Raw genomic sequence first — 19259 nt, forward strand, 5'->3', positions numbered from 1 at the left:
TGTGCTAACAACACGGATCTTTTTGGATATAAATGATGAGCTTTTTTGAACAAAACTACATTCGTTATGGACCTGGGATCCCGGGAAGTGACATCTGATGAAGAGAATCAAAGGTAATGGATTATTTACATAGTATTTTCGATTTTAGATCTCTCCAACATGGCCGTTTGTCTGTATAGCAAAGCATATTTTTCTGGGCGCAGTGCTCAGATTATTGCAAAGTGTGATTTCCCAGTAAGGTTATTTTTAAATCTGGCAAGTTGATTGCGTTCAAGAGATGTAAATCTATAATTCTTTAAATGACAATATAATATTTTACCAATGTTTTCTAATTTTAATTATTTAATTTGTGGTGCTGACTTGACTGCCGGTTATTGGAGGGAAACGATTTCCTCAACATCAATGCCATAGTAAAACGCTGTTTTTGGATATAAATATGAACTTGATAGAACTAAAAATGCATGCATTGTCTAACATAATGTCCTAGGAGTGTCATCTGATGGAGATTGTAAAAGGTTAGTGCATCATTTTAGCTGGTTTTATGGTTTTGGTGACCCTGTCTTTGAATTGACAAAACATTACACACAGCTATTGTCAATGTACTCTCCTAACATAATCTAACTTTATGCTTTCGCCGTAAAACCTTTTTGAAATCGGACAACGTGGTTAGATTAAGGAGATGTTTATCTTTCAAAGGGTGTAAGATAGTTGTATGTTTGAAAAATTTGAATTTTGACATTTATTTGGTTTCAAATTTGCCGCTCTTGAAATGCACCTGCTGTTGATAGGGTGCACCACGGGTGGCACGCTAGCGTCCCACATAGCCCCAAGAGGTTAAACTTCACCCCATCAATTCCAGGCAGACCTATTTGATGTGAATCACACGGTCTGGCATTGTGAACATCAAATATCTTCCCAGATGCATTTGGTGTTTGACAACATCCCACTGACAATACATCATAAAGCAGTGCCTTTCGCCCTCTTCGGAACCCAATAGCAGCTTTCATCAGGGAACTCCAGATGTCCCATGGTAGGGCTACTGCTGTTCATTTCAACCCAGCGCCGCCCCTTCATCTGCAGGAACGCGCTCTGCCTCTGACCCCAAGGACCTTGGAGAGACTGCATTAATTTTCCTGACACAAATCAATTGGAGAAGGTCCGGGACAGGAAGAAAGGGCTTGTTATTAGACCTGCAGAAGGAGAAGGAAGCCATCCCCTCATTGGGAGCGTACAGCTCTTTTATGGCCCATAGAGGGACAGGGGGTGGCTGGGTAGGGGAGGTAGGGGACAAAGGGATTGTTCATTTCCTTGAACCCCCACTAAGAGCCATTACAAATCGATTGCCCTGTGCATGTTTAAATATGGTTAGAAGATGAGGGGCTATAACAATTTGTAGTGTGATTCAATGTGCATCTTCCGGGAAATCACAAGGGGCAAAGCATATGAGACTGATTTTAAAAATATATAAAAAAATTACAGCATTGAAGTGTCGAGATGGGAAAGAATCATTCAGATGGAGACACATGACTGCAAGTTCCAATCATGTGAATGTTTAATTTGTATCAGTTGGTCTATTCATGTGCTACTGCTACACAAACAGAGATGCAAAACATGTCTCAAAATCAGATTAGGAAACTGTGTGTGCAATAAGAACAGATTCTATTTCAGTGGAGAGTAACAGACATTGGGCCTACAAAATAGAATGAATACCGGTAAAATAGCAGCACAAATGCCATATGTGATTTTATCAACCATAAACACACGTCTGCGTGACAACCAAGACAGAAAGACTGAACCATTATATGATAAGAAGCAATGTCGCCTGCCGAGTGGTGCAGTGGTCTAAGGCATTGCATCGCAGTGCTAGCTGTGCCACTAGAGATTCTGGGTTCGAGTCCAGGCTCTGTCGCACCCGGCTGCGACTGTGAGACCCATGGAGCGGCGCACAATTGGCTCAATGTCGTCCGGGTTAGGGGAGGGTTTGGCCGGCATCGCGCACTAGAGACTCCTGTGGCGGGCCGGGCGCAGTGTACGCTGACACGGTGACCCAGGTGTACGGTGTTTCCTCTGACACATTGGTGCGGCTGGCTTCCTGGTTAAGTGGACATTGTGTCAAGAAGCAGTGCGGCTTGGTTGGGTTGTGTTTCGGAGGACGCGCGGCTCTCGGCCCTTCGCCTCTCCCGAGTCCATACGGGAGTTGCAGCGATGAGACAAGACTGTAACTACCAATTGGATACCACAAAATTGGGGAGTAAAAGGGGTAATGTATTAATTAATAAAAATAATCAATGTCAGATAGGAGAGCTACACAGCTACAGCATATAAACAGTAGAGGATAGAAGAAAGACAACCACTAGAAAGAGACTGCATCACAGTAAGAGGGACTAAGGAAGTAAGAGGACTGGACTGCTATATGCAGAAAGGTTGTCGGGGAGGGAGTGAGGGAGAGTGCAGCTGGTACTGTATGTGTTTAAAATGTGCCGCACAATACCTGCTAATTCTATTAAGTGCCTCTGCGGTGTGTGAGGCAGAGTAGCGGTTTGGTTACGGGTTGATGTAAATGGACGGCTGGTTGACTAAATAATGCAAGAGCATAAGAATAAGGTGATTGGATGACAGAGTGGAGTAGAAGGCCTAAGCCGGGCCACCCCATGCCTTGCCAAGTCCATTATATGTATTGGAGACATCCTGGGGATCCAGCATGGGAAGTCATGCCAGCCAGGGGGAAAATGTGCTATTGTTCTTCCTCATCGTTGGAATGGCTTCCACCCTACGACATCCAGGTGTGGTAATGCAATGAGCAGAGAGCCTGAGACCTTCACGCATATTCGCAACATTTTTTCCAATCTGCTTTGGTGCTTTTGGACTCTTATGAACCTACGCTAGCTCAAGGACGAACGTGGACTAGGAAGTCTTTGGTCATCAGGTTGACTCCCCCCCCCCCAAGTCAAACAATTGCAAATCAAGGTAAAACACACTGAGAAAGTTGATGCGCGGTCTCACACAAGAATATTATTCAGTTCAGGATTGTGATGATCAACAACAACATTCTAAAAGAATCTAACTTTGTTATTACAAACATTCTACAACTTTATTAGAGCAAGAATACACCTCTGTCAAAAAGGGAGGTAGCTTTAAAGGTAGCTGTTGCAATATATTAGCTCTTCTTTATACATTTATAGACAGCTATGGTCTAATTCCTATCAGATCTATAGGTTTAAGTGCTTCCTAGACTTAAAATGCACTTGTGTGTAGAGAGAGATTGTTTGAGTTCTCTTCAGAGACATGTGTCAAGGGGGTTAGTTCCACAGCTATAATTACTCCAAAACAGGCCGGTAAACAAGAAAGAAATTGCTTGGATTTAATGTAACGATTTCTCTGATATTAACCAGCTGTACGTGACACACGGCTGGACCGCCCAGATCAATTCCACCAGGGAAGTGTCCTGTTTTCCGACAGGGCTGATGATCGAGGATGAGAGAAGGGATCACGGACAGACACTTTCTCTGTTGGCAATGTTTGGATTAGAGTCTGATGGCTCCCTGAAAATGCCCCCTCCCCCTCCTCACCTGCCCGGGTGTCTCCCTACGGAGGGGAATATATATACACTTAGCCCGGAAAGGTCAGCCAAACGGAATGTCGCAGGCAAACACACAGCACCGGGACCCCTCGGATGAATCACAGGAGAATTGGTGCATGGCAGTGAATGAATAACCCTCCATGGCTCCCAAACCCCATTATTTCCATCCTTTTCCAGCAGGCCAGAGATTCATGTCTGCGCATGCTGCCAGTTCATTACGGAGAAATACCATTCCTCTTCTGGCTGCGGCGGGACAGGCGGGCCCCAGGAGGACCCCTGCCCTGTTTAATTCCACATCATCCGCTCCAGTGAGGGCCTTAATCTCTGCTTGTGTGATCAATACTATATCAGTGTAAATTAAAATGACAATTTTAAAGTAATTAAGCTTGTTAATGCTCGATTCGAATGTCATTATTTGCACAAGGGGAATCAGGGTATGGCGGCGTGTGCGTAGGATGCAGGGTGGGTGGTGTGGGGGCCTAAATGACGAGTGTGTCCACAGTGACAGGCGAATACTTTAACTGGCGCGGTGGCCCCTGTTGCCGGCACTGCCACCGAGGGGGCTTAACAAAAGCAGATTAACTCCCTGCCCATGCTGGCCAAGGGACCTCTCCAATTTCGGAGGATAACCCAATTGGAGAAATTTGATTTGTAGAACCAAACCCAATTATGGCGATATTAGATGAGAAGTGGCATGGAGGGAGCGCTTGCTGAAGAAGGAGGAAAATAAAAGGGGTGGTAGGCTAAGAGAGTAGAAGAAAAAAGAGAAAAGTTACACAATAAAAATGCACTTAACTCCAGAATGAAGCCCAGCAGTAATTGGGTTATTAGATTATTTTTGTCCCTCCTCTCTTTGGTTTTGAAAGGCCATTTAGAGTCATTGTGTTGGTTAAAGTGAAATAAATGGGTTCCTACGTTAACCTTCCTTTCCCTCTGTGTGTTTGTGTGTGCGTGTGACTGTCTGAAGCCACCATCCTATCCCATATGAGGTGCTGTGTAAGTGAGGACGGAAATGAGATGATCACATTGTTTGGTCTTATTAACCGACAAAACTGACAGCCATGGAGACCAGCGGATCTAGCAATTACCCCAATCAGACCGGTTAGGGGCCACTCAGGGACCGCAAAACACACTCCTCCTACGGCTGTATCGCCCTGACGGACCATAATGCCATTAGAACCACGGATGTATGTTTTTTTTTTTACCTTCCATATGACACACAGTCATCTTTACTCCCGCTGGTGGTGCTGCAACAGACACACACTGAGGTCTCCATTCTCTAAATACCCATACAGTACCACTCTGTACAGAGTCACATGGATCATTTCCCTGCTGCTCTGTACACGCCCATCTCTCACAATTACCTGCTAACGAGGCACGTGTTGACAGACAGGGGAGGGATGTCCTGATTAAAAGAGGCCATTTGTTCCTGAAGGCCCATGGATCACTCAGGGATCAGTCCAGTCCACTGTTGCTAAGTGATACCATTGCCATGGAAACCGTGTCGTACATCTAACCGGTCTGTGCTAGGCGATATGACCAGTGTCCAATGGGACAGCATGGACATAGTGTTTGCTATCATACTGCTGGACTGTCCATCTAGTCCTTTTCTATACCTCCTGTTACTCAGAAATTTGAGTCAGAACAAATTCAAAAAGTATCTCAAAAGAGACAGACTATTATAGTGACCTGTGCCTCTCTGTTCCAGCCTAGAAGTCATCTGTGTCCACTGTTGAGGGCTGTCCCCCAAAACCCCTCAATGGCCACCAGCCACGGCTTCATGAAATATTAAATGCAATCCAATAATGAAGAGAGACAACAGTGGGCAGAAAAACAAAGGCGACCTCTGGGTGTTTAATTAGCAGTGGGTGTTGCCCTGCATTTCTGATCAGGCCATGGTAATAGACACCTGGGGACCTGGCTGAGGACCTGCTCTTCCAAAGGGGGCGTTGCGTTGGTCAGCTTCCAGGGCAATACAATCCATCATGTCGCCTGTTGACTGGCTGTTTGTGGAAGCTGGCCTTTTAATTATCCGCTCATTTGGAGAGGTGGGGGTGGCAAGTTCTCCTCCGCAATCAATGCAAACTGTCGCTGAACGAGAATTCCAGCGCAAGGCGAATAAGATCAATCGGACTGGGCCGACATGGTGAGTCCCCCCCCCCAAACACGACAAGTGGGAAAGCTCCTGGGATAGAGTTGTGGGAGGTGGTGGATCTTGTCTTTATAGATAGATAATCCATATCACCATTTCCACTGGTGTATTACAGTTAAGGAGGCTATAAAATAACTTTCACCTGTGGGGGTGCTCTTAAGCCAAAAGGGGTCCCTTAAATGGACAGAAATATTGTCAAGAAATGACCTCATTTGACAGAAGGGGCACACCTCCCCATAACCATTAACAGATCTATAAGTTGTCCCACCCGGGAAGAGTATCACCAAAATATTAGCAAGACTAAGTAGTAGACATCAGCTAAACATGAGTAAGCCGATACACAAGGAAACGCACACAGATGCAGGCCATAGACACACGGGCATAGGAAGGTCATGCCTCATTCTCAGCATTAAAGCACTCTTAGCTACATTAACAATGCTGATGTCTTCAGGGGGTAGGGGAGCCCTAGACACTGGCACCCTCACACACAAGACTCCAAATCAAGGGTAACCAAAGTCAGTTTCATGTCATTAAAGCAAACCTCTTAGAGAGCGCCGTCGGTCTATACCATCCATACGTGGGGAATGCATACTTTCTGTACAATATACCATACAGGAGAGCATGGCAGGAATTGAAGCATTTTTTAATGGATTATTTAAATTATGCCTTGGGTAGTGTTTCCCCTAGAATTATTTTCAGCAGCGGTGGTAAAATTAGTGGGGAAGAATCTTATATATTGCTCCATTATCGTTTCTATATACAGTACATTATTATTTTAAAACAAATTGGGCTGGCCACTATTTAGCAGCGGCGGTTCGCCTCTGTTAATGCATATAGGGGAAACGCTGCTTAAGTGATATGTATATAAGTACACAGACTTGGTGACTATTTTAATCACTAAAACTGAGTCACTACAGCACATTGAGGAAACCCCGATTTTATGAAGTTCACCCTAATCTGATTGATCAAAAACCTACAGTACATTAAATCCAAATGATAATAATAAACAGGGTTATAGAAGTAAACATCTCCCCATATACCACCATTTTGTCAGCGATAATAACACCAGCAGCCTGATGTATTGTGAAGGCCTCTCTGAGAGCTAGAGGGGAGCCCTTGAGAGGGACTGGGGTAGCTGAAATATGATCATGTTCCTGAGGGCTTAAAGAGACGCCGGGAGCCATTTAACAACGCCTCCCCTGACACTCCAACACACACACACACACAATCACAAATCATAAAAGCACACACTCTCAGCGACAAGTGCCTCTCACGGGGATGTCAGTGGGACCAGCCGACTGTATTCACAGGACGGTTATGAGGATAATCGCAGTTTAGACAAGGGTGTGGACACTTGCTATGATTTGTGACGTTTATTATGGGAGAAATCTCTCTTAGAAAGTGACGTTAAACCTCTGTGTATTTTATTTATTTTTGGTGCTAATGAAAATTAGTTGGTGTGGTTTGAGAATGTATTAGCGCATGGTTATTGTTACTTATTTTAGCGTCTGTGTGCGGAGGTGGGGGGGGGGGGCTGTGTCTATGTTCTCCAGAGAGCTGGGGGCCTGTGTGGCCTCTCAATAGCGGGAGGATTATGGAAATCACGCCAGAGAGATTAGCTAATGGGGAAATAATTGGCCGTATCTGCCTGGTCAGCTGGGTCATGCAAATCAAGTGCTGCTGCATGGGACAATCAATACATATGGGGATCAGATCAGCTAGTAGCTATGGGCAGGGCCTGACGCCAGGCACAGAGAGCAGCTTTCACCAAGAGAGGAGAGCAGAGGACAGCCATGGACGGGAGGAGACGTCGCCAGATAGTGCCTTCACTGATGTCAACACTCAGCATGTGATCCCAATGCCTCAAGTCTCCACTAAACACCGACTCACTATCGCTCTCTGCCTGCTCATCAAATCTCTAGATATTCACTCGCTCGTAGGAAACAGAAAAACAAACGTCCTTGTAGTCAATTGATAGCAGTTGTGAATAGGAAAGTTAAGTATGAGGTTTTGGATGTTTTAAGTGGTTTTTTTGTTGTTTTTTTTACTTGCGGCATATTGCATAAGTTGAGTTACGGATATAACTTAACCTATTTCAAAATGAGATGAGGCGGGACAAGGTACACGATTGATAAGGACACTTGATAGACTTCAACACGAAAGCAACGGAACATCATTTCACTTATACATTAAGGTTCCAATTATAATTTTTGTTGATTTGCGGCAGGCCGTCTAACTCTGTTCCCCCATGCATTTCTTAACTCCGTTCCCTCTCTCATTTTCATTCCCACCGGCTCAGCGCAACCATTCATCAGGAGCCGGGCAGAGGATACCTCCTGCCTGCTCACAAACGCATGGAGCAGGCAATAAAATTAACCTTGTGGCAAATGTTTTCCCAGACGTTTGACGGCAAGGGTGTCAACTCATCCGTTACTGAGGGCCCTGAATAAAGCGGAGCTAATGCCAGATTATGGAGTCAAGACCAGATCAATCAATGACAAAGTGGATGACGAGAGAGCTACTTCCTAGCCCTGTTCATTTGGGTCAGGGAAATGTACAGAATACAACCTGGCAGTGCCGTATAGTACTATAATTTGCGGGTAGCGGAGTATAGACGGTCAGATATATTTACAGTCCGGCACACCAACATCCTTCACCCAGCCCTCCTTCAGAATAATCCTTCAGTGGGTGTTAATTCGCTCTCAACACCTCCTAAGCGATCAATATTTTTAATTTTGGTCCGAGTTATTATTTTTCACATCACTGCGCTGGGAAGCAGAGTAAAGTGGCTCATATTTTAGCTCTAAATAGATCAATATGACAGGCTCACCTTCACTCTGCCCCTCGCCGGCTGGGGGAAGCATATCATAATGTACGGTGGCGGGGGGCGCCTGGACATCGCATACTGGAATCACATCATTATCTGTGCCTGGCGTCCCCCCCCCCCCCGGCGCCCCCCCTCCAGACAGATCTGATTTACTCCCCACCCAGGTCCTGCCTGCTGCCCCCACTAAACCAATCCCACCACACACAAACACTTTATCATAGCTCTGTTTATGAGGGTGAGTGGGACGGACGGTGTGTGCTAGCGTGAGTGCGTGTGCTTGCATGTGTATATGTGCCAGACACTTATTTTTGTGATGGTCCAGAGGAGGGCATAGGCTGAGTTCCATACATTTTTCTGCCTCTGTTCTCAATCCATTAATTATATATACAGTTTCAAGTAAAATGTTACCAAGGAGGCACAGCCCGCTCTCTGTCCCTCATAATTCACTTCTGATGGCAGTTTCATTGATTGTCGCTCAACACATGTCCTGAGTGTGTGTGTGTGTGTGTGTGTGTGTGTGTGTGTGTACGTGAGTGAGTGTGAGTATGTGTGCACGTGAGTGAGTGAGGGTGTATGCATGCACTTACTTGCATGCCCTGAGTGCATGACTTATGGTGAGGGAGAGTTATTTCCCAACAATATTACCCTGCTGACATCTACTCCATTCAAATTGCCTCGGTCTGCTCAGTACTTCTGACCATATTGAAATAAGAGCCTAGAGATTTAGTTTGCAATATCTTAACCTCCTTAAGCACTTGACGCCTTCTCCCAGACCATGAGGGCGGAGTGTGTGTGCGTTGGGCTGGAGGGGGGGTTGGTCCTCCTCTTTAACCTGTGTGTGTAAACCAGTGTAGTAACACCCCTGCCGTGACCCCCACACACTCCCTCTCGTTCATTCCCTGTGTATGTTAAAGCAGAGGAGGAGTTGCTTAAGGGGTAGGAGATGAAACAAGCCCCCATCATCTGGACCTAAAGGGGGAGGGGAGATGGTGGTGCACCGTGAAAATAGGTGATGAGCATGACGCATGCGAACACAGCAAACACACTTGCCTTGTCACCGCAGGGCCACTAAGTGTTCATAGATTCCTGGGTGATGTGCTGCGCTGGGTTCAGTTTGGATGATTGTATTACTGTGGCCTACTGGAGGCAGAAAGAATTAAGGCTACACCTTGGAAGCAGGCTGGGGTGCTGCTGGCAGTTCCTGACATGCCTCTAAAGTGGCCCAGGGCTGAGGGGACAACATGACGATGACACCTGCCTGCCTGGGGATGACTGTGGATGAGTTCAGCCATCAGCACCACTTCCCTCATCCGAACCACAGGAGATAGGGACTCCCGAGGAGTGGCGCAGCGGTTTAAGGCACCGCATCTCAGTGCTAGAGGCGTCACTACAGATCCTTGGTTCGATTCCAGGCTGTATCACAACCAGCCGTGATCGGGAGGTCCCATAGGGCGGCGCACAATTGGCCCAGTGTCATCCGGGGTAGGCCGTCATTGTAAATAAGAATTTGTTCTTAACTGACTTGACTTGTTAAATAAAGGTTAAATAAAAAATATAGAACAGAGCTACTGAGGAGCAACCATTAGGTGTGATGAGAAAACAGCTGGGAAATATTATGTAAAACTAAAGAAGTTTCAAAGTAAATCTTGATAGGACGAGATTTTTTTTTTTTTTATAGAACTTCCTCATTTGAAAGTTTAGGAATGCATACCTTCCTTTGAGTCTATATGTGGTTGTCAGTGTGTATACACAGAACGTAGGTGCAGGTATGTAGGTGCGTACACACTACATGCAGAGCTAACTTGATAGACGGGGCGGGAAGCTGATGGGAGTGCTCCTAGCGTCCCTCAGGGTGACAACACTCCCTAGTCGCCACACCACCAGGGAAATCCAATCAGAACGTCCAGTGGAGTCGTCAAAGACAGCACCCAGCACAAACAGCAGCTAAACAGATTAAGCCAATGTGACCCTGGGCCGCAGCTGCAGGGATGAGAACGGACACGGATGCGGAAGCGGAGTGAGATTCCTGTCAGAGCACAGAACCTGATTTATCCTCTGGCCTCGCACTCCTGTCCTGTGGAGCAAGGGAGGACGCCTTTAATTTCCCATTACAATTCTCTGGAACAACTGATAGCTGTGTAAGGGGGGATTGTGTGTGTGTGTGTGTGTGTGTGTGTGTGTGTGTGTGTGTTAATTTGTATGTCACTCGATGCTGAAGGTGTGTGTGTGTTTGTAATAAATACTGTTGTACTTCGGCTATGAAGCATAGAAAGAGTGAGTGCTGTGACAATAACTGTGAGGGTGGTGTGTTTTTGCCTACACACAGACCCCAGTCAGCGTGTGAGGAACGCTTTCCTAGGTAATAAAGGCAAGGCATTAGTGAACATCATTCCACATGACGCCCCAGCAGCCCAAAGGGCCGGGCCTGTGATAAATATTAATGGCCTAGAACAAGTGGATTGGGAGTTAAGGTTATCAGGGCGGGCTTTCCTAATTGACATTTTACCTGCTGTATACCTTAACAGCGCCGTAAAACACCAGGCCCCCCAGAGGAGGATGTGTCACTCAAGACCCCCCCCACCCCCCATCACTGCACAGCACACACACCCTCCCTCTGGGAGAGATGTGAAGGCTGGCCAGCTTCCCTCAATGTCTGCCTACATCCAACACTGGTCTGGATGCCTGACTGACAGACCGGCATGGAGTTAGGACCAGCGTTTTCTAGGATAGTACTCATGTCAGTACTATCCTAGCAGTACTCATGTTGGACATAAAACTTAGCCCAGGTTATCACACGGGGGGGGGAACCCCTCAAAATGTTCTATTTGACAGTGTACCAGTAGGTCCTATAGCCTACTATACCAACGAAAAGCATAGCACACACACACACACACACAAAACCAGACCCCTCTTTGACCATTTTAACCTGTTGACATATTCGTCTCTTCACAAATCAGAAGAATCAGCCAGTGCTTCCTTGGTACATTAAGAGGTCGTGCTCAAATTACCCAAACACAGCTCACTGACACAGCTCGCACACACTCAGCCGTGGCACGGTGACGCTGCTCCTGCTGTGGTGCGAGTGAAGCATATGGCGACCCCCCCACCCAGCCACCGTATTCAACATAGAGACAGGACAGGTAAACTAAACACTCCCTCAGGTCGTTACCATACACTTACACTACATTATAGCACATCCGCTCGGCTGCCGTTACTGGTAGGCTCCGGGAGCCACGCGGGGATTGCCACTTTACATTATCTGGAAATTGACAGGCAGAGCAGACAACAAACAATTACCCTCGAGCAGAAATCGAAGGTTGAGAAAACAAATATGAGTGATGATGTCATCTCGTCTAAATGGCAAGCCCTGTGCGAGGCGCACTGGACAGTCTGTATCCATATTTACTGTGGCCTCGATTTGAATATCTATAAACATGTTTATTTTGTGGTTCTCTTTGCACAAATTGATTTAGAAGAAAGTTACTTCTCCAACATAGAAACCGTCTAGAACTAGAACAGTAATTGGTGTACATCTACGCTTATCCGAGATGTGAGAGTCTAAAATAAACCTGGGAGAAATCATCAAAACAAGAGGATGTCATCGTCATTGTTTAAGCGAAACGTCAGCTCATAATTTTTTTTGCAGTGGGGGCATACGTTTGCGATATGGTCATAATATGTTTATGAAAATAAAATGTTGGGCTGGCGGTGACGGTGGTAGTAAGTGTACCACGGTAGTAATACAGTACCTTCTAGAAGAATAGAGAGGAGAACCATGACAGGAACGGCTCAGCAGTCACATCTACACTGATTGTTAGTGGGGGGGTCCTTAAACCACATCTATTCCCCTCTCTTTATGTGGTCAAGAGTCAGGGAATTAACTAGAACCACCATTATTGTTTACTTCCAAATGTACTGTTGGGAGTAACATGCTATCAGCATTAATTGGATAGCATTATAAAACAAATTGCTTTTGTGGTAATCATTTGAGGGAATAAAACGGTGTATGTGTGTGCTCAGATGGGGGGGGGGCTACTGGTGTCTGGATGTTGAAGACTAATATTGAGATTATAATCAACACTGAGTATCTGGCTCCACCAAGAGGTCATGCAATGCAACTGACGTGTAGTTGTGCATGATTTGGAGGGAAAAGGCCGCAAAATGAACTGAGCAACAATTAGGACCAAGCGGTGCACATCTTTGTGATAATTATGACATAATGTGCAAAATAATGACTGCAGTAACTAATACGCATGATCCATCAGACTCTCCGTAATATAAATTGCCAACTACAACATGTATAGGCTATTACATAAGCAGATTAATGAGGGCAACAAAGACCAACATATCCTGTAAAAAAATATATATATATATAAAAATGTTTTTAAAAATCATGTAAAATAACAAAAGCCACAACCAACTATTAGCTGATAACACTTCAAGTTGCAGCTGGTTTCTAAATCCACAAAACATTCCAGACCATCTAGCACCACCTTGTGGTGGTCTACCATTATTGCACATTCTAATAAAATGCTGGGGTCCACACTGCTGTGGAAAATAAATACTTGATTGATTTTCTTAATTCTCTTCCTTCTAGCATCTGAGGGCCCCCAGCTTCAACTTAAAACTTCCCTCAGCCATCTTATCTAATGTCACACCTGATGTGTCTAGAGCAGGGATCATCAACTAGATTGAGCCGCAGGCCATTTTTTTCTCGAGCGGCTGGTCGGTGGGCCGAAACATAATTACAAATAACTTGTTGACTGCAAATTGACCACAAGAAGACAAAACAGATATAATATTTGACTAAAACATCATTTCATATCTTCCTTACATTTGTATACGATCACGTGTCTCTCTATTATGCGTGGGAATACTTAGGACAGATGTCCAAATTAAAATAACCTGGAGCTGATTTCCTGGTGCTGTTACAGTCTTATGGTGGAGGGGGGGGTTGCAAATAAAACTACCTGCGGGCCAAATTCACCCCAGTTGGGTCTAGAGCTTTCTGATGAAAATGGGTGAATGCAACACATCTGTGGTGAGTTAAGACGGTGTGCGGTAAACAAATCCCCTGAGATCTACAAGAAGAGAACCACTTAGCAGGGGCAAATGGACCACCCGCACTTACTGTGAAATGCTCCTGGGATTTGTAGTTCTCGTCGAGGTAGACACGTGCTCTGCTGTACTCCTTCATGGCATCACTGGACAGCAGCTCTCTAGAAGAGAGGACACATCACAATATGGCCCCATCAGTCTTCAGATACATGGGTTGATTTATTTATCTTCCTTTAATCAACAACATGATGATCAGTAGGATAAATATGAACATGGTGGAAATGTAGTTCTTCCATGCTAGCTGTTCCGGTACACTTCCAGTCATTGCGCTAATGCTAGTTAGCAATGGCTAGCCAAATTACCTTCAACTTCCTGCAAACTGCAATTAACTTCCTTAATTGCCCTTTAAGGGAGACTAGATAAGGAACAGGAGATTGTGAGTGTATTAGGATACTGTTAAATCTGTTGAGGCCTCACAGACAGTCTATTCTGCTTATCAATATCCCCCTCCTAATAAAGTTCACACCAGGACACCCTAAATTGTTTTGAAAGAGGTTACATAAGAGAGCACTTGATAGAATCTTGTTAACAAATATCAAATATCTTATAAACCCCCATTGACCTAAAACATTCAGTTTGTCCATCCTATGACTAAACAAGAAAGACTAGCTACACAAATAAGCCCTGCAAAACAGTTTATTCAATAACGATGGTCGTCTAGTACATTCTTTTAATTCTTTGAAAATCAACACCAAACATGAAACCAAATAAGCGGTCACCAGAAGGTGGAGTTGTTCACTCACTTTCACATCGTTTTGGCCCTAATTTTCCTGTGGACCAAGGCAGTGGTTGTCATCTTGACAGAAAAAGAACCCCTAATCCCCACTAGGGTTGCTATGAACACTAGAGTTGGCTGCAATTCTTCAGTGAAGGGAAATTTGAAGGGGGACCAGCAAGTGTGAGGTAACTTACTTGACAAAACAATCTACGTGCGACATGGACGCTTCGTAGTTCTTCCCGCCGACCTCTTGACAGTGCACTGCGATGAAGTGGGGCTTGTGTGATTGGACAGTCTGCAGAGGAGAAGAGAACAAGGCATAGCATTAAACGACTGTCTAGACACAACTACTTGCTCGATGTCATTTCATCCAGGTCATAATCATTCACGGCACGAGGAACTTCTCACCCAAATGACATATCATTCTAAACGTAGATTCGATAAAAGAGGTGATACGGCGTTCTTCAAGAGAGCACTGTCCTCTAAACAGCCTGCAGAGTCAGATTCCCACAAATAGCTGAATTAAGGGATTTAAAACTCCCTCATGAAACACAACCACGCAACAAGCCTTACCAACAAGCACCCATTTACTCCACAGTGAAACCCTAATAAGGTCTGGTGATTTTGGAGGTGGAAAGAAGCTGGGTAACACCCAAGACTGGGGGGGGAAAAATGACTGCCAGAGGCCAAGATACATTATAGTCAACAGGCCGAACTGTCCCAGGTACTGTACAGTATAGTGTCAGACAGAAGGCATGTAGCTTGCTTGTTCCATGAGTCATCACGGATGTGTATCGGGCACTGTGTGCAGGGTATGACGGACAATGCTGGGAGTTAAAAACATCTCACTAGATCATTAACGAGTCTCTCACTATCAGGAAATGTCAACATTATTATGTCAGAATATATGAAACACCAGAAAATAAAGGTGACTGATCATAGGCCTACTGTCAGAAAATAATACATACTGATGTTGGTGATCTACACTGATAAAACACCTGCCCTGGTCCCAGATCTGTTTGGGCTGTCTTGCCAATATCTATGGTTATTGGCAAGACAGCACAAACAGATCTGAGATCAGGCTAACAGATACCTGGTCAGAGCAGAGAGAGTTGTTACAGAGTCATTTCCACTCCAGTCACATGACCTCTCCCATGTCCCCTCCCTGTCCCCTAACACTAAGAGGTGTTTCTGAGTGCACTGCCAGCGAGCCCAGAGTGTTTAGAGGTGCCAACCCATAACGGAAAATCCATAGCTGAGTGAATTATAGCACTCATAAGCACTCAAAGGGTCGGGCTATGGATGGTGGGCAGGCCGTAGATCATGGTCACCCAGGAAATGTGGCCCCCCGGGGGGGTGTTAAGTCTGGTCCAGGCCTGGAGGCCTACTCTGCTCCTACTCCACTCCACCTGCCTGCATTATTATTACTAAAGGCAAAATCAAATAAAAGTAATGTAAGGCAATAACACTATGGATTTTCTATCAACCTTTGGCTTGTCACTGGGCCCCTAAGAACCAGGCTTCTCAAACTTAGACGGATTAGTGGACCTATCAGCATCCACTGGAAAGCTTCGACTCTCAAGGAGCTTTAGCTAGCCAAGTTACACTGTGTGTGAACCTGTGGACATGCGAGAGGGAAAATGCTGGACTTTGTGTGTGTATTTTGTGCTTGTGTGTGTTTGTATTTGTCTAAGTGGGCATTTTCTGTTGGTTTTTCCAGGCAGTGTAACTCCAGCTCTAGTTTCTCATAGGCCTACAGACTCATTATCATGAAGCCTAATTTAATCCTATTACTATAATCAGAAATGCTATTGATACCAAGTTTCAAGATACCAAGGCCAAACAATAACAACTATCCCAAGTTTCCTCCATCTTTCTGAATGCCAAAGAATAGGCCCATTCTATCTACCCTCAGAGGCACCTTTTGATCGATCTGTTCGTCTTCATTTCAGACTAAGAGTTATAGTTCACAGATTGACTCTCAATCGAAGGCAAATAAACACATTTGTAGTGGTCAAAGTGGCGCCAGCCTAAAGAGCAGTTAAGTTCTATCAGATGTAGCGTAGAAGTTGCTATACGGTTGATGCCATTAGACCACACCGCACTTGTGATGACACAGGTACCACACAGCGGAAATCTCCCCACCTCAGAACTGTTGTGAGACGGCGACGTGTTTGTCAAAGGGGTGCGTCCTCTCTCTCCCTCAATCCTGTATCGGTTTGGATTCCTAGGAAATTCTCTTAATTATAGCAATGACATATTCTCATCCTTTAATAATATTTACTTACACACTACCCTGGAATATATAAAGGAGCTTGTTTTATTTGATGGCCAAACAATGTAGACTAATTATGTGGAAAATAATAACCAAAAGGCCTAGCTTGTAAGTCTAGTTCTCAGTTCGGAAACATTTTCCATTCTCATTTAAATCAACTGTAAAACACACATCATTGATCTCCACCAGTACAAATCCATGTATATCAGTCTACATCTAAACTCATGCCTGATTCACACTATAGGGCTGAAGCAAACCGTAATGTGCTGGGTGTGATATTTTCTTCAGCAACTATGTTGGATGCGTAACCAGGCCAGCTCAGTATGGCTTGGCTTGGGACCGTTTGGCTCAGTAGTGTAAAAATGGTATCAGATCCCCACTGCTTTTGTGACCAGTGGCTCACATCAAGCGCACCACTTCCACGGCTAACCTAACACGGCTGCTATCAGACTGACTCGTTTAATGTGTGTCGTCACAGCAGCCTGGGTTCCGAGTTGCAGACTGCAGTGAGGTGAGATATGCCATGTTTGTGTTACGAGCCTTCAATCCCTGGGGATCTCTGCCTGATGCCTGGATGTGGATGTAGGAGGGCAGCTGGCTGGAATGAGTCGCAGTTACTGTTCCTGAAAACTACTGTATCAACGGCAGTCAGCACACCTACTTGGTGAAGCCGACTCACTCAGACGGAGCGTGGTGTTACTGTATTTAAACAGCTGTTTAAATACAGTACGTTTCTCCTTGCAATGGCAGCTGAATGGACAAAATTTGCACTAGTCAAATGCATTATGTAATGATCGTTCTCGCCATCTCTTCATCATTCTCATACACTCATTGAAGACTAAAGTGCCTTGAGCGTCTGGAAAAATATACACGTCCTATCAAATAATATGCATCCTAGCGTCTATAAATACATCCAATCAATGACACGACGCACTGACGCGCACAACATTGAATGTTCTTAGAAGTGAATTACAGTGCCAGATTTAAAAAAATACTGATAACGCACATGGGGGGAAAAAAGGCCCATGTTTCTCTGAATTTTCTCACAGTGGACCTTTGATGGGCTGTAATTTAGGGAGGATGACTCCTATTTCATGGTCTTGATTGGGAGCTGGAAAATAGCGTGGCTGGAGAGAACAGTGCGAGGAGGGGGGGATCAAATGAGCATGTGATGTGACGAGAAGTCTATTCTAAACACTAAACTCTGTCCATCTGTTGCCGTTCATTCACTCCAGGCTTTACAACACTGAATCTATTCATCTATAATCATACACACACATGTGCATACGCACAGACACGCACAGACACAGCCTTTCATTCAATTTTGAGTCACACAGCCAAATACAGTGCCTTCGGAAAGTATTCAGACACCTTGCCTTTTTCCACATTTTGTTACGTTACAGCCTTATTCTAAAATTGATTAAGTTGTTTTTTTCCCCTCGACAATCTACACACACACACACACACACACACACACACACACACACACACACACACACACACACACACACACACACACACACACACACACACACACACACACACTACCCCATAATGACAAAGCAAAACAGTTTTTCTTAATTGTTGCTAATTTATTAAAAACTGAAATATCACATTTACTTAAGTATTAAGACCCTTTACTCAGAACTTTGTTGAAGGACCTTTGGCAGCGATTACAGCGTTGATTCTTCTTGGGTATGACGCTAAATGTTTGGCACACCATTCTTCTCTGCAGATCCACTAGAGCTCTGTCAGGTTGAATGGGGAGTGTTGCTGCACAGCTATTTTCAGGTCTCTCCAGAGATGTTCAAATGGGTTCAAGTCCGGGCTCTGGCTTGGCCACTCAAGGACATTCAGAGACTTGTTGCGATGCCACTCCTGCGTTGTCTTTGCTCTGTGCTTAGGGCCATTATCCTGTTCAAAGGTGAACCTTTGCCCCAGTCTGAGGTCCTGAGCGCTCTGGAGCAGGCTTTCATCAAGGATCTCTCTGTACTTTGCTCGGTTCATCTTTTCCTCGATCCTGACTAGTCTCCAAGTCCCTACCGCTGAAAAACATCCCCATAGCATGAAGCTGCCACCAACATGTTTCACCGTAGGGAGGGTGCCAGGTTTCCTCCAGACATGACGCTTGGCATTCAGGCCAAAGAGTTCAATCTTGGTTTAATCAGACCAGGTTTAAATCAGACCAATCTTCTTTCTCATGGTCTGAGTGTCTTTAGGTGCCTTTTGGCAAACTCAAACTGGCCTGTCATGTGCCTTTTACCGAGGAGTGGCTTCCATCTGCCCACTACCATATAGGCCTGATTGGTAGAGTGCTGCAGAGATGTGTGTCCTTCTGGAATGGGTGTCCTTCTCCACAGAGGAACTCTAGACCTCTGTCAGAGTGCCCAACAGGTTCTTGGTCACCTCCCTGACCAAGATCCTTCTCCCCGACTGCCCAGTCTGGCTGGGCGGCCAGCTCTAGGAAGAGTCTTGGTGGTTCCAAACATCTTCCATTTAACAATGATAGAGGCCACAGTGTTCTTTGCGACCTTCAATGCTGCCCTTCCCCAGATCTGTGCCTCGACACAATCCTGTCTCGGAGCTCTA

At 45.2% G+C, this 19259-nt stretch overlaps 1 protein-coding gene across 2 annotated transcripts in view; it reads right to left on the reverse strand.

Moving 5' to 3' along the window:
* LOC106576776 (inositol polyphosphate-5-phosphatase A) overlaps positions 1–19259 on the reverse strand; it is a 280882-nt gene that overhangs the window by 142223 nt on the left and 119400 nt on the right. For both annotated transcript variants that reach the window (XM_045700743.1, XM_014154171.2), the window contains exons 3-4: positions 14590–14690; positions 13691–13778 (exon numbers count right to left, since the gene is read on the reverse strand). In XM_045700743.1, the coding sequence (XP_045556699.1) occupies positions 13691–13778; positions 14590–14690 (189 nt within the window). The remainder of the gene's footprint in view (positions 1–13690; positions 13779–14589; positions 14691–19259) is intronic.

Source organism: Salmo salar, chromosome ssa18 (assembly GCF_905237065.1).
Source record: "Salmo salar chromosome ssa18, Ssal_v3.1, whole genome shotgun sequence".
Classification (NCBI taxonomy): domain Eukaryota; kingdom Metazoa; phylum Chordata; class Actinopteri; order Salmoniformes; family Salmonidae; genus Salmo; species Salmo salar.